Here is a 14,216-nt window from a genome sequence, read left to right on the forward strand (position 1 = left end):
CTGAAGAAAATGTGGTCCCTTTTCAGTTCAATCATCATTTCTTCACCAGACAACCTATAAGTATAGAAGGTGTTTATCAACTAAACCGATTCCGGAATTTCACGCAACATATCAGCTATTCCAGACGCAATCTAGCGAGAGGCTAGAGTTTGTTACCTCAGGTAATTCAGAGGTCTGAAGGAGAGAAAAGAAAAGAGACAGTGTTTTGCACTCAGAATGAAGGAGGTGATGGTACGACGTGAGTGTGTGTGTGTGTGAGGCTGCATTTGAATCTAACGAGTGAGGAGTCTTGTGAATTCTAAACAGGTCGGGAGCAAGAGAGGGAGAGAGAGAGAAGAGAGAGAGATCCTTCCCTGAGGGGTGTCTGAGTGAGTAGGTGCCTCTGCTCCCTCCTTTGCATGCACACTGCAACCTGAAACCTAAAGTATTGAGACAGCCAAAGGCACCTTAACCATGGAAGGGCTGCTCTGTTCTGTTTTAGCATGACAATAGAGACATGTTCCATCCCAAACCAGGTGCTTTGTTGCCTCACAGCACCTGGGATAGATAGGCCAATGGAAACTGAGGCACTGCAATGCACCATTAGATAGGTCGCTACGATTCAATGCCTCAATCCCAGCCTAAGGTTTCTATAGGACTGTTTTTGTTGGGGGTGTGCACATGTTGGTAAATAGAGAGATTATTTTGGATATACTATAGTCGGATAATGCCGTCTGGGAGATGAAAAAAGTGAGAAAATTAGTGTGAGATTTGTTTTTAAATCAGACTTGGAGAAAGGGGGGAGGGGGTGTCGCTTACTCACTCAGACAGCTGTTTTCTCTATTCGAACTGATGAGCCAATTTGTGTGAACCAAATTTGAGAAACTCGACACTAACAACCCCGTCTTCCTCTGGCGTACAACCAATTATTTTGACCATAGCATTCCCCAGGCGGTAAAAACCCTACTTTGAAACAGGGACGGTAACCAGGACAGAGTATTCAAAACTAACTACGGGCAGTCGGTCGGAGCATTACATAGAAGACAGGAGTCTCTGAGGAAAAGTCTTTACTCACCTCTCTATCTAAAGAACCATCTCATAACCCACCAACGAGCAGGGATGATAAAGTACAAAGGCCGCCACCTCCAACAATCCCAGGCTGGAGGACAGACCCCATCTAAACTCAGACACGTCAGCCCAATGTTTAGGCTTAGGCTACATCTGGGCTGCTGCCTTCACATGACCAAATACTCCTCAACGGGCGTATCAAAGCTCTTCTCCTCCCATTAACCAGTATATATGTACATCGGTTGGTGCTCTTGGGAAGAGGATACTAGTTTGTGACATGTTTCCGGGACATACACAGCAGCCATTGTCTTAATCTCTTCCCGAGCTCAAGTACAGAAGGCTCTAGTTGAGCCTGGTTGGTATTTATGGGGTTATCTGACCTCCCAGTCTCGACCTGCTCTATGCGCTCCATGGCACAGAGCCACGTGGGATTGGGAACCATGCTGCCTGCTGCAGACTGTGTGTACATAGGACCATTTGTCTCCATAACCCAGAGCAGAGCTAGGCTATTAAGCGCAGCTACATAACAGGCATGCACCAACCGTGCTATATATCTTTATTATCACCGGCCAATGGAACAGTGAGGAACCGTGTCCAATGACCGCCTGCCTGCTGCATTGAAAACGAGGAATGCCTTCCCTTTGGCTATACTGAGGCATGTGCAACAATTTTCAGACAGAAGCACACACACAGCGTAAACACGGGGAAATCGTAGTACTGCTTGAGCATGCACCAATACTACAACCATCAGAAAGATGAGCTGTCGTTAGTGAGAAGCATGCCGTAACAGCTGACTGTTACAAGCACCTGGAGGAGAGCAACATGACATTCAATGCCAACTTGTTGAGGCCGCTTTTTCTTGTCTTGCCGAGAGGCACAGCCGTTGAAATTGTGGGAATATTCAATGCAAGAGACCTATTTATCATTCAGATAGATGCAACTAAGTGATACTCATTTGGGGGGAAGGAAATCTGTCAATGTGCCCTTGAGCAAGAAACTTAACCCTAATTGCTCTTGTAAGTTGTTCTGGACAAGTGTGTCTGCTAAATGACTAAAACGTTCATTTAAAATGGAAAAATATTTAAGCAGGGATCATCCCTGTAGAATGTAAAGCAATGTTACTTTGACATAGTGAAAGGGGTTATGAATAAAAACCTGGCATCATCTGAGAGATATATATATATAAATATATCTGAGTACATGGTTAACTTGGCTTTGCAGCAAGGTGTGTGTGTAATAAACACTTATGAATATAAAACACTTTTGAACCCGATGTTAATGTCAAAGGTTGTCATCTCCAATTAGAGCCAATCTTATGTCAGGGACAACATTGTAAATAGTTCAAATGCTATGGTTGAGAAATATACTGATGGACACAAAACTAAAAGGAATGATTCATTATACCTCAGGTGACCCGGAGTTTGTAACAGTCTAAACTTGTTAAATAAAACTGACATTTCACCCAGGGTTAATATCAATGGAATTTATTACAATTTACTCAGCTCCAAGGCACATTACAAGTCTTCTGTTACTACAGAAATGTATAAACAAACAGTTTACGTTCATGTACAGCATTTTGCTCTACCTTTTTAAGCATCCGTGCATCATCAAAGCAAACTGGAAGAGAAATTAATAACACGTAGTAAAATATTTTTGATCACAAGATGAAAAGAGATATTTGCTGTAAAAAAACATACAAAATTAAAGATATGAAATAAAATAAGGAAGAAAAAAAAATCCCCATATTGATTTGTACCCAATACAGGAGATAGGGCAATGTAACCTGTTATTGGATATTCACTGTGAGTAGTTTCATTTTACAGACATATATTCATTGGGAGTAGAAACTGGCCTTTTTATAATGAGAGAAGTGCATTAATTGGAAGGAATAAAACTGCAGCAGTGATTATAAAGTTAGTGCTTTAACTCGTCACTGCCACCCAAATACAACACTACTACCCGTCAAAACACCCTCCATAACATTAGGCGACATGACATCACATGTTCCTTTGTTTAAAAAAAAAAAAAAACAGACATGAGGTGGAGAACGTCTCTGTACATCGACTATTTTTGTCCGTTTTGAGTAATCACACGTGTATATATTCGACTAAAATTCACGTTTCTATGGGAAGCCAAAGATCACACCTATGGGTCTCTCTCCTTTTTTACCTTAACGTCCCCAGCTAATATTGTTGCTATCTCACCTTGCATGAACGCCCAAGGCACATTAGAACCTACCAGGGGGCATTTCTCTCCGCTAGGACAATACACCTCGCCAGTTGCTCCCTGCGCTTTGATGCTCTCTCGAGAACAAGGGAAACAGAATTTATGGTTGGGAACTGACGGACACTGAACGAAATGGGTATCCTCTAAACGTTCGTGGCAAATGGTACAACACAGAGGTCCGTTGTTTGCCATGGGAGAATCTGGAATGTTTTGCGCGTGGACCTGATCCATGCCAGAATGCGCATTGGACTGAGAGGGAGTCCCGGCCAGATTGAGCTCTCCGTTACGGGAAGCCAAACGCCTCTGCCCAGAAACAGAGGCTGGGGAGACTGGGCTGCTGTTGTTATGCCTGGTGGATGTTGTAGAGTGAACAGAGTTGTTGTCCTTCGGAGAGTGCGCATTGCCCAACGTGTCCGCGACAGACATGAGCGCGGCCATTGGAGACTGTCCATTCTGGGGCGCAGATTCAGGGGGTGTGGCGCGACTTGAGTGAACAGAATGGCCAGGGCCAAGCGGCGGAGGTCCCCCGTGTGAGGCACCGAATGATCCGGATGCCATGGTCAGTTTTAACGCCTCGCTCTGGCTGGCCATCCACTGCTGCCTCTGCTGTTCTTGTTCAGATAGTTTCAGCGCGCTCTCTACAGAGTCAGGTTCTGGGGAGGCTTTACGCTTACGTACGCCAGTCCTCGGTGCACTCGTAGATGGCAAGGCACGAGGGATGTTGACCAAAGCAGTGGGCAGCAATGGGCAGCTGGCATCGATGTAGGGCTGAGGCAACATTTCAACCCCCAGCCCCTCTTTGAAGAATCGGACGGATTCGGGCAACAAATCACCCAGGAGTCGCCAGTCCCCCGAACCATGCTTTTTCTCATACTCCAAATATTTAAAGCCCGAGGAAAGCCCTCTGCCAAAGTCTTTCATGCAGTCCTGATACATTTGTTTGGCCACCCCTGATGCGCTGGAAAATATATTACCAGATCCACTTGGGTACTCGACAAATATTTTCAATTCATAGTCCATTCCAGGCTTTGACACTGCATCGAAAGCAAACACCCTACCCACGAGTGAATGGTCCTTTTTAAATCTCACATCAAACGGGGAGCTGTTCGAAAGAGTAACCAAAGTGTCCCTTACTATTTTGGGTTTGTTTCCCCAGTCTTCGTTTCTGTTCCTTAAACTTTCACTGAGCTCAGCCAAAGCCTCTGCGTTACGCTGTTTCTCTTTCAGATCTCTCTCTTGGTCAGTGCTTGACACAGAACCTGGTCGTTTACCTTGTTCTGACATGGACTGAGCGGCCATGGACAAAGAGGGTCCCACAATGGATGGGGGAGGGGGGCGGCTGGACAGGCTATGCGGGGCTATGGCTGTTGCCGAGGAGGGTCCATTCAACATGGTCTGTGGGAGAAGGTTGGGGGGAACGTTCATTTGTCCTGGGACCGCAGCGAGACCGTGGCTCCGACGGGAGTTCGGGCTCTGTCGGTTCAGTTCTGGGGGACCATCGTCCGGTTTGGGGAACCCATTTGGACCGCTCATTCCATTGGGAAGTCTGCTGGCATGGGCGCCAATACTGGAGTAGTCAAAGCGGGGTCTTTCCGCACTCAGAGAGTAGCGGTCCATCCCCGACTGTTGTTGTTTAGAGGGTCCATCCACATGGCTGATTTGCACCGTCTCCTTGGCAGATATTGCCGACTGTGTTTTTACTGTGGGCGGCGGTGGTGGACCGGGGGATCTCCCCCCTTGGAAACCATGAGCTCGTTTGAGGTGTCGTGCAGTTTCGATAACAAACTCTATCCGATCCGCACCTTCATAATTCACACAACCCCTGCACACTGCCTCCGTAAAATCCCATATCATAGCCCACGGCATACGGGGTAAATCGCACAGGTAACATGACTGTCTCCGAGATGACGATACTTGTGCAGAAGACATGTTTAATGTCCCTTGCCTTGGTCTTTTTCCCCCAGATTCTTCGTTTGGAATTCTTTTCAGTCCGTGAATTTGCCACACAAAATAAACCCTCTTCTTCTCCTGCTCCTCTCCTGACTTCTGATGCCAGTGACTTGCAGTGTTGGGTTGTAGGAATGAAATTTGCTTTAAGCGCGCTTCACATCCTTACTTAGTTTGTGATTTGGAATTTTGATTGTGCCTCCACGTCTCCTCTCCCCAATTGGAATGCCACCTGGCTGGAGCAGTGACGCAAGCACCACGTTCCGCAGTTCCTTTGAAACAAATGACATGCCACTTGTTGCTTTCCAAACGCGCAAACTCAAACCACTCCCTCCTAATCTTCTGAATGGACTGGGAGCTCGGCTACACGAGCGCACGATGCTGACCAAATTACATGCAGCAGAATACGGGTTTGCACAATATTGGCATTTATATTAGATGTAATCATTATACCATTCATTATTATTAAATAAACATGTATTCTGTTTCAAACAGGTTACTTTTGCTTATGTCAGCAAAACTAAACCTTCAATATGGTAAAACAATTTATGATAATGAAACAAACTCATTTCTTATGCCTCGTGCTTGCAATGCAAGGACAGCATAATACATGATTTTATATCAAACGACTCACTGAATCAAACAAAACGCCTGGTTAAAATACAAACGCCTGGCTGTTGTCTACTTTTATGTAATCCAGTTCATTTCTGACCAAAATATGCTGCTAATCTGATTGAATTTGGCAACCGATTCATTGCATATGAGTGATTACAATAACAGTTGATTACAATAACAGTTGTATGCATAAGAACATGTGTTTTTTTTTTTTAAGCACAGTGTGATGGCTAAAATAAATCGCGGTAGCTCAGCAATAGCCTCTGTAATAATTACACTGGGCTAGTTGAGCACGAGCTAGGGGTTCCCAACATGTTGATTGTTAACCTATGTACAGACAAGCATAGTCTGCACTGCGCCCCATCCATCCTCCCTCCTTTCCCCAGTCTCCCCTTCCTGATTAACAACACCCAGCAGGCGGAGCAGAATTTTCTGGAAGAGGAAGAAAAACAGAGTAAGGCAGCAGAGGGAGGAGGGAAGAAAAGTAATATATTGCAGTCTACACATACCGCTGGCACAGTACTGAACGGTGGTGGTGTGTTCCCTCCGTCCAGCAAAGAAGGGGCCAAGTATGGCCTCGGTCAAGAAAGAGTCAGCGCCATGCCGCCGCTTTCCCAAAACAATGTTGCTTTCACTGTACCGTGCTTTTAGGCTAAATGGGTACTGTGTGCACAATGGTGCACATTGGTGAGTAGTTGTAAATACGGTGTTTTGAGTACAGTACAGACTGTAATTACAAACACTGATAATGTCTCAAGTCACAGTATATGAAATATGCGAAGCACGTAGGATGCAAAGTCAGACCAAATTAGATGATTGCACTTCAACATATTAACTGCCTTCCTTAACTATATACCCAATATAAAATCATCAGCAATCCATGCTTTTTTCTCCCAGCCCATCCAGTGGCGGGGGAAGCTAGAAACAACAACAGGACTAAAAGAAAAGATGGATTGGTGTTTTTCTTCAGAGTCGGTGCCAGACAGAGCAGGCTCTATGACTACCAGCAGCAGGCAGCAGCTGAGATTGTTATGTGGACAACTGTCACTTTATTTGTGCACCAGGGATTGTGAAGGACAGGCAATGAAAGAGACAGCCATCATCAGTCAACAGAATTGGAGCAGACGCAGACCTGGGCCGGGGAAGAGAAAAGTCTGTTTGTTCCATTTACTCCAACACTACGCTCAATACTATTCCAACACTATCAATAGCTGTGCCTGACGAGCGTGGAGCACAGTTATAAAAGGTCAATGATCCTCAAAGCATGTGGCAACACAGTGTTGTAGACATATGGATGGACTTAAAACATAAGTGTATGAGAAAACTATGCCACATCAACTAACTAACCAGCGACATGTATCCATCCATGTAAGTGGTCGTTCTGCAGTTTAAATATCATTTGCAGAACTCAACATCGCGGCAATATTAAAATCAGCTAATTCTGCCTCGGACGACTTCAAAAACAACCAGATACATAACTCTACACACTGTCTGCCTCAGCACCAGCCTCGAGCTCCCCTCCTTCCTGAAAGGATCCTGTGCAATCCCCACGGTCCCTGATGCATACACTGAGCTGCTCACACACCAACTTGAGCTCTCTCTCTCGCTCTCCCTCTTTGTGGAAAATTTTGCGGGGCCCACACAGTCAAGCGCAGGGGTTAATTTTTTGCTTCCGCTAAGCACCTGGCAAGTTGCCAGACAGATGAATTCTGGGAAAAGGTGAGACTTGCCAAGTACAAACTGCCAACATTAAGCAGGCCTGACAGCTCCTCTTTTCCTCCAAACTTGGCAGCAGTTCAAAGTGCTCTTTCATTTGAGATGTTGGCAGACTGCCAGCAGCATGCAGATACAGTGTATTCAGACGCCTTGACTATTTCCACATGGTGGAAAAAGCCTTATTCAGCCTTCTTCTAGAATGGATTAAATTGTTTTCCCCCCCTCAATCTACACACAATACCCCATAATGACAAAGCAAAAACTGGTTGTTAGAAATTGTTGTACATTTATTAAAAATTAAAAACAGAAATATCACATTATTCATAAGTATTCAGACACTTTACTCAGTACATTGTTGAAGCACCTTTGGCAGTGATTACAGCCTCGAGTCTTCTTGGGTATGATGCTACAAGCTTGGCACATCTGTATTTGCGGAGTTTCTTCCATTCTTCTCTGCATTTCCTCTCAAGCTCTGTCAGGTTGGATGGGGAGCATCACTGCTCAGCTATTTTCAGGTCTCTCCAGAGATGTTCGATTGGGTTCAGTCCAGGCTCTGCCTGGGCCACTCCAAGGACATTCAGAGACTTATCCCGAAGCCACTTCTGTGTTGTATTGGCTGTGTGCTTAGGGTCATTGTCCTGTTGGAAGACGAACCTTCACCCCAGTCTGAGGTCCTGTGCATTCTGGAGCAGGTGTTCATCAAGGATCTCTCTGTACTTTGCTCTGTTCATCTTTCCCTCGATCCTGACTAGTCTCCCAGTCCCTGCTGCTGAACATCCCCACAGTATGATGCTGCCACCATGCTTCACTGTAGGGATGGTGCCAGGTTTCCTCCAGATGTGACGCTTGGCATTCAGGCCAAAGAGTTCAATCTTGGTTTCATCAGACCAGAGAATATTGTTTCTAATGGTCTGAGAGTCTTTAGGTGCCTTTTGGCAAACTCCAAGTGGGCTGTCATATGCCTTTTACTGAGGACTGGCTTCTGTTTGGACACTCTACCATAAAGGCCTGATTGGTGGAGTGCTGCAGAGATGGTTGTCCTTCTGGAAGGTTCTCCCATCTCCACAGAGGAACTCTGGAGATTCTTCAGAATGACCATTGGGTTCTTGGTCACCTCCCTGACCAGGCCCTTCTCCCCCGATTGCTCAGTTTTCCTGGGCGGCCAGCTCTAGGAAGAGTCTTGGTGGTTCCAAACTTCTGATGGAGGCCATGTTGTTCTATGGGACCTTCAATGCTGCAGACATTTTTTGGTACCCTTCCCCAGTCCAATCAATCGAACTTACCACAGGTGGACTCCAATCAAGTTGTAGAAACATCTTAAGGATGATCAATGGAAACAGGATGGGCTCAATACCGAGTACCATAGCAAAGGGTCTGAATACATCTGTAAATAAGGTATCCTTTTAAAAAAATATATACATGTAAAAAAATGTCTAAACCTGTTTTCGCTTTGTCGTCATGGGATATTGTGTATAGATTGATGAGAAAAAACATTAATTGAATCAATTAATAGAATTAGAATAAGGCTGTACTGAATAAGGCTGTAATGTAACAACATGTGGAATAAGTTTAGGGGTCTGAGCACTTTCCGAATGCACTGAAGACTACTTCACCTACTCTCTCCTCTCACTCTCAGATGGAGCTGATAAATGCCGCTGTCGTTGTCATGGGGATCATTCTGAGCTAGGTGGCAGACCGGAGTGGTCCTGTAAATAACTGCATCTACTTTTCTCTCTCTCTCCTTTTATGCAAATACTCTTTACAATCACACACACACACACACACACACACACACACACACACACACACACACACACACACACACACACACACACACAATGTTCTTAGAGTTGAGAAAATACAGCCTTTATCCCTTTAATGCTGAAATTGTAAAGGTCTTTGAAAAGCATTGTCCCTATTCTCCTTTGCTCTGTTTTAAGCATACTGTATGCCAATAATATACACTACCATTAAAAAGTATGGGGTCACTTAGAAGTGTCCTTGTTTTTGAAAGAAAAGCAAATTTTTTGTCCATTAAAATAACATCAAATTGATCAGAAATACAGTGTTTACATTGTTTATGTTGTAAATGACTACTGTAGCTGGAAACGGCAGATTTTTTATGGAATATCTACATAGCCGTACAGAGGCCCATTATCAGCAACCATCACTCCTGTGTTCCAATGACACGTTGTGTTAGCTAATCCAAGGTTGTCATTTTAAAAGACTAATTGATCATTAGAAAACCCTTGTGCAATTGTTTTAGCACAGCTGAAAACTGTTGTTCTGATTTAAAAAAGAAATAAAACTGTCCTTCTTTAGACTAGTTGAGTATCTGGAGCATCAGTATTTGTGGGTTCGATTACAGGCTAAAAATGGCCAGAAACAAAGACCTTTCTTCTGAAACTCATCAGTCTATTCTTGTTCTGAAAAATGAAGGCTATTCCATGCGAGAAATTGCAAAGAAACTAAAGATCTCATATAACACTGTGTACTACTCCCTTCACAGAACAGCACAAACTGTCTCTAACCAGAATAGAAAGAGGAGTGGGAGGCCCTGCCAAGAAGGCCAGCGTCTCGGAGTCGCCTCTTCACTGTTGACGTTGAGACTGGTGTTTTGCGGGTACTATTTAATGAAGCTGCCAGTTGAGGACTTGTGAGGCATCTGTTTCTCAAACTAGACACTCTAATGTACTTGTCCTCTTGCTCAGTTGTGCACCGGGGCCTCCCACTCCTCTTTCTATTCTGGTTAGAGACAGTTTGCACTGTTCTGTGAAGGGAGTAGTACACAACGTTTTTCGAGATCTTCAGTTTCTTGGCAATTTCTCACATGGAATAGACTTCATTTCATAGAACAAGAATAGACTGACGAGTTTCAGAAGAAAGTTATTTGTTTCTGGCCATGTTGAGCCTGTAATCAAACCCACAAATGCCGATGCTCCAGATACTCAACTAGTCTAAAGACCAATTTTATTGCTTTATTAATCAGAACAACAGTTTTCAGCTGTGCTAACATAATTGCAAAAGGGTTTTCTAATGATCAATTAGCCTTTTAAAATGATAAACAAGGGTTAGCTAACACAACGTGCCATTGGAACACATGAGTGATGGTTGCTGATAATGGGCCTCTGTACGCCTATGTAGATATTCCATTTTTAAAAAATCCTCAGTTTCCAGCTACAACATTAACAATGTCTACACTGTATTTCTCATCCATTTTATGTTATTTTAAATGGACAAAAAATGCGCTTTTCTTCCAAAAACAAGAATTTCTAAGTGACCCCAAACTTTTGAGTGGTAGTGTACATATTAGAGCGTATTAAATAATCACAGTCAAAGATTAATGGGCAAAATTAGGGAGGACAAATTCAAAGACAAAAGATATCCAATGATTCTTTCAAATCCTGAAAAAAATGACTGACCACAATTTTTGTTTTCTTTCTCCCTTACCTGGATTGCGCTGGTTGCTGGCAGCCGTCGTTGGGCGTTGCCATGGCAGCCCTCGCAGAAGATTGCTGCTGCACACCTCTGGTTGCCAAGCTGTTGCCGTTGTTAGGGATAGCCTCCAGAAGTCTGCCATTTCCTGCAGAGACAGAGACACACCAGCAATCAGCCACTCAGTCTCAGACACCTGCATCAGCTCAGTCAGCACTTTATCTCCCCCTCTCACAGTATTCTACACAGGGACACAGGAATTCACATCGCACAATGAGCTGATTGCTTCACAGGGCCTCATGGGTTTCTGCTTACATTTTCATCGCAATCTCTTTCTCCTGTGGATCATTTGCTATACTACTGACTTTGTCACACAGAAATTGCATCAATATCGATTGTTGGATCCAAATGGCTTTTCTCTCTAGGCTAACGAGTTCATGAGTAAAAGGCAGATGGGTGATATTGGTTGTATTCATAGTCATTGTCATCAATGTATTGGAATGCTTAGCTCAGTCAGGGGTATGACACCCATAGAATCTAAAGAATATAGAGAGAGAGAGTGAAATCAGTTGAATACACATATGGATAACATACGCATAACATATGGATAGAACAAGTGCAACAAGCACTTCATGTTTTTGATTTAAATGACCTTGAAGACCAGTTGTTGTTGAATTTAGGCAATCACTGAACTGGTCAATTAGCTCAGTTGGTCAGGTGTGGTGCCTAGTTGGAACAAAATCCTAGCCCTGGTCTGTATGGTCTAGCTAGCATAATCATTTCCTCAGGTCAAAGGAGAAAGGTCTCTTCCCACTTAAAACAATATTGACTCCAACCAGTCAGGAAGCGAGAGGTTTTACTCCGCCCAAAATCTGTCAATGAAAATAAGTCTATGAAGTGAGGAATTTTTGAATGGAGGTCGAATACATGTAAAAAAGAATAATAATACAAATAAATCTATAATTTGCTAAGTGAGGCTTATTTGATCGAATAGAAGTTTCGTAATGGTTAGGTTGTTAAGAATGCACTGATATAAGTGGATGCACATGGTATTTCGGCTACTTTGGGGGAAAAAAGAGACTACAGCATCTCGGAGTTGTGCCTGTTGTCATAGAGAAAGATAGGAGGGCTCATCAAGGATATAACCCGTTCTGGCACGGACATTGCCATTGAGGGCTTGCACCATTTTAAAGTAGTTAACAGGGTGAGGATTCCTATGAGTTGGGAGACATCAGCCAATGAAAAAGAAAATTGACTACTTTAAAACGGAGATAGCCTCAATGGCACGGCCATGCTGTCACAGATGCTATAATGATATAGATACAAAGCTGAGTCCTCTATCTATCTCTATGGCCTGTTCACACGCATATCTGCCCTCTCGTTGGCTAGAATGGTCCCACCTGATCTCACCTCCTCCCACCTGCCTTCAATCTTTGATGTATTTCCATTGTTAGAATGTTCCGTTGACTATCTTGTCCTGCTGACTGAAAGAATTGGTCGCCGGATTGCCCTCCATCAGCTAGTAATGCATGCCCCACCACGCCCCCTGCTGACCATCAGCTGCAGCCCAGGCCATGGCAGGTAAGGGCACCACGCTAATAATATATAGTCTGCCATTTCTGTTCAAAAGGGCATCTCTACAGGGGCCAGACATGACCCGAAGTGGTATTTCTCAGGCATTGTAATGGCAGCATGGAATCCAATCAATGATGAGTGGCAAAACCTAAAATGGTGGACTTGGCTGAAGGAAATTATAAAAATAACCTTCTATAAAGTAACTTAAACTACGAAGTCATGTTTTGGATCACCCGGAAGAAAGTGGATGCTTACCAAAACACATTAAGAGATTTCCTTTGCTTATCATAAAGGTGTGTTCCACTGGTGTAATTATGAGTCTACAAAAGCAATCCAAAATGAGGACCCCGGTGAAGTTACCGTTAAAATGCTGTGTTTTTATGCAGATCAGAAGAGCAAATACATCCCAATTGACACCCTATTCCCTACATAGCGCACTAGGGTAGGGTACCATTTGGGGGGCATTTACCTCATGTGATCTGGTGCTGGGAGGAAACACCCCTCACAGAGAAGAAAATTAGTCCTGAGTCTGTGTCATTCATCAGAATTAGGCCCAGGTTGACAGATGAATGCTATAACAGTGTGCGTGAGTGGCTGGGGCTTAGTCTGTGTGTATCCGGATGACTGATGATGAAACACTTGAAGATGACATCACATTTTAAAAATAGGAGACTACCGAGCGAGTGCTTCTCGAAGACACGTTTTTATTTCTTTTTTTATTTTACCTTTATTTAAGCAGGCGAGTCAGTTAAGAACAAATTCTTATTTTCAATGACGGCCTAGGAACGGTGGGTTAACTGCCTGTTCAGGGGCAGAACAACAGATTTTTAACATCAGCTCGGGGATTCGATATAACAACCTTTCGGTTACTAGTCCAACACTCTAACCACTAGGCTACCTGCCGCCCCTATGGGGAAGTAGTGCCGTTGTGTTCCAGTCAGATTCCTCAACATGAATTCATTATGAGAAACAGAGAAGGGCAAAGCCACTGCGATGTGTGACATGTAATTTGAGGCATTCTAGCTACATCTAGATAGTACTCCACATTTATCAGATAAATCAGATACCATGGGTCTCGGTACCAAATCGATACCGTGGTCAGTCATCGTGATTGGCGAAGGAACTGACCCCACTTGTGTTTGTTGATTTCCAAGATAAATCATTGATTCTAAAATGACGGTTCACACACTGGTCTCCTTGAACTGCAATTATCTTGTCATTATGTCAGAAGGTTTTACATCGTGTAAACGACGGTGTTCTGGAAATCGACAAGAGCGATCAATCGTAAGTGGCCTGAATCATGTCATGGGTTGTTTCACATATGGTTTGATGATGTGCTTGAGAAACAAAGAACTATAAATAGCAAATTCTCAAAGAGAGCAGTTTGGCAGCTGGTGAAAAGAAAAATAGAGATTTAAAAAAAAGAGAAACTGCAAAAGGAGAAGAAATAGCATGGTTGCCATGACAACTGGTTTGGATGTACTACCAGCAACAAAATGGTGCCACTTCAGACATATTATGGCATAACATACTAGTCTGACTAACACCTAACAGAGTATGGAACGGCTCTTTGATGTTGTCGGCACAATGCGTCCATAATGAAGGGGGCTGTGTTTTTACTGGTTGGCTCTTCGCTGTTACTTTCTCACTTAAAA

General features: G+C 43.7%; 2 protein-coding genes across 2 annotated transcripts in view; both read right to left on the bottom strand.

Moving 5' to 3' along the window:
• LOC139375035 (KIAA0586 ortholog) overlaps nt 1-14,216 on the bottom strand; it is a 130,762-nt gene that overhangs the window by 101,988 nt on the left and 14,558 nt on the right. The window contains exon 9 of the mRNA XM_071116405.1: nt 11,002-11,134. Coding sequence (XP_070972506.1) covers nt 11,002-11,134 — 133 coding nt within the window. The remainder of the gene's footprint in view (nt 1-11,001; nt 11,135-14,216) is intronic.
• LOC139375038 (interferon regulatory factor 2 binding protein-like) lies at nt 2,519-5,625 on the bottom strand. The gene has a single exon (XM_071116408.1). It carries the CDS (start codon nt 5,200-5,202, stop codon nt 3,193-3,195), a length of 2,010 nt encoding a protein of 669 aa, XP_070972509.1. The 5' UTR covers nt 5,203-5,625; the 3' UTR covers nt 2,519-3,192.

Source organism: Oncorhynchus clarkii, chromosome 19 (assembly GCF_045791955.1).
Source record: "Oncorhynchus clarkii lewisi isolate Uvic-CL-2024 chromosome 19, UVic_Ocla_1.0, whole genome shotgun sequence".
Taxonomy (NCBI): domain Eukaryota; kingdom Metazoa; phylum Chordata; class Actinopteri; order Salmoniformes; family Salmonidae; genus Oncorhynchus; species Oncorhynchus clarkii.

Coding starts and splice junctions, on each gene's coding strand:
- LOC139375038 (XM_071116408.1), bottom strand. CDS start 5,202: ATGTCTTCTGCACAAGTATCGTCATCTCGGAGACAGTCATGTTACCTG.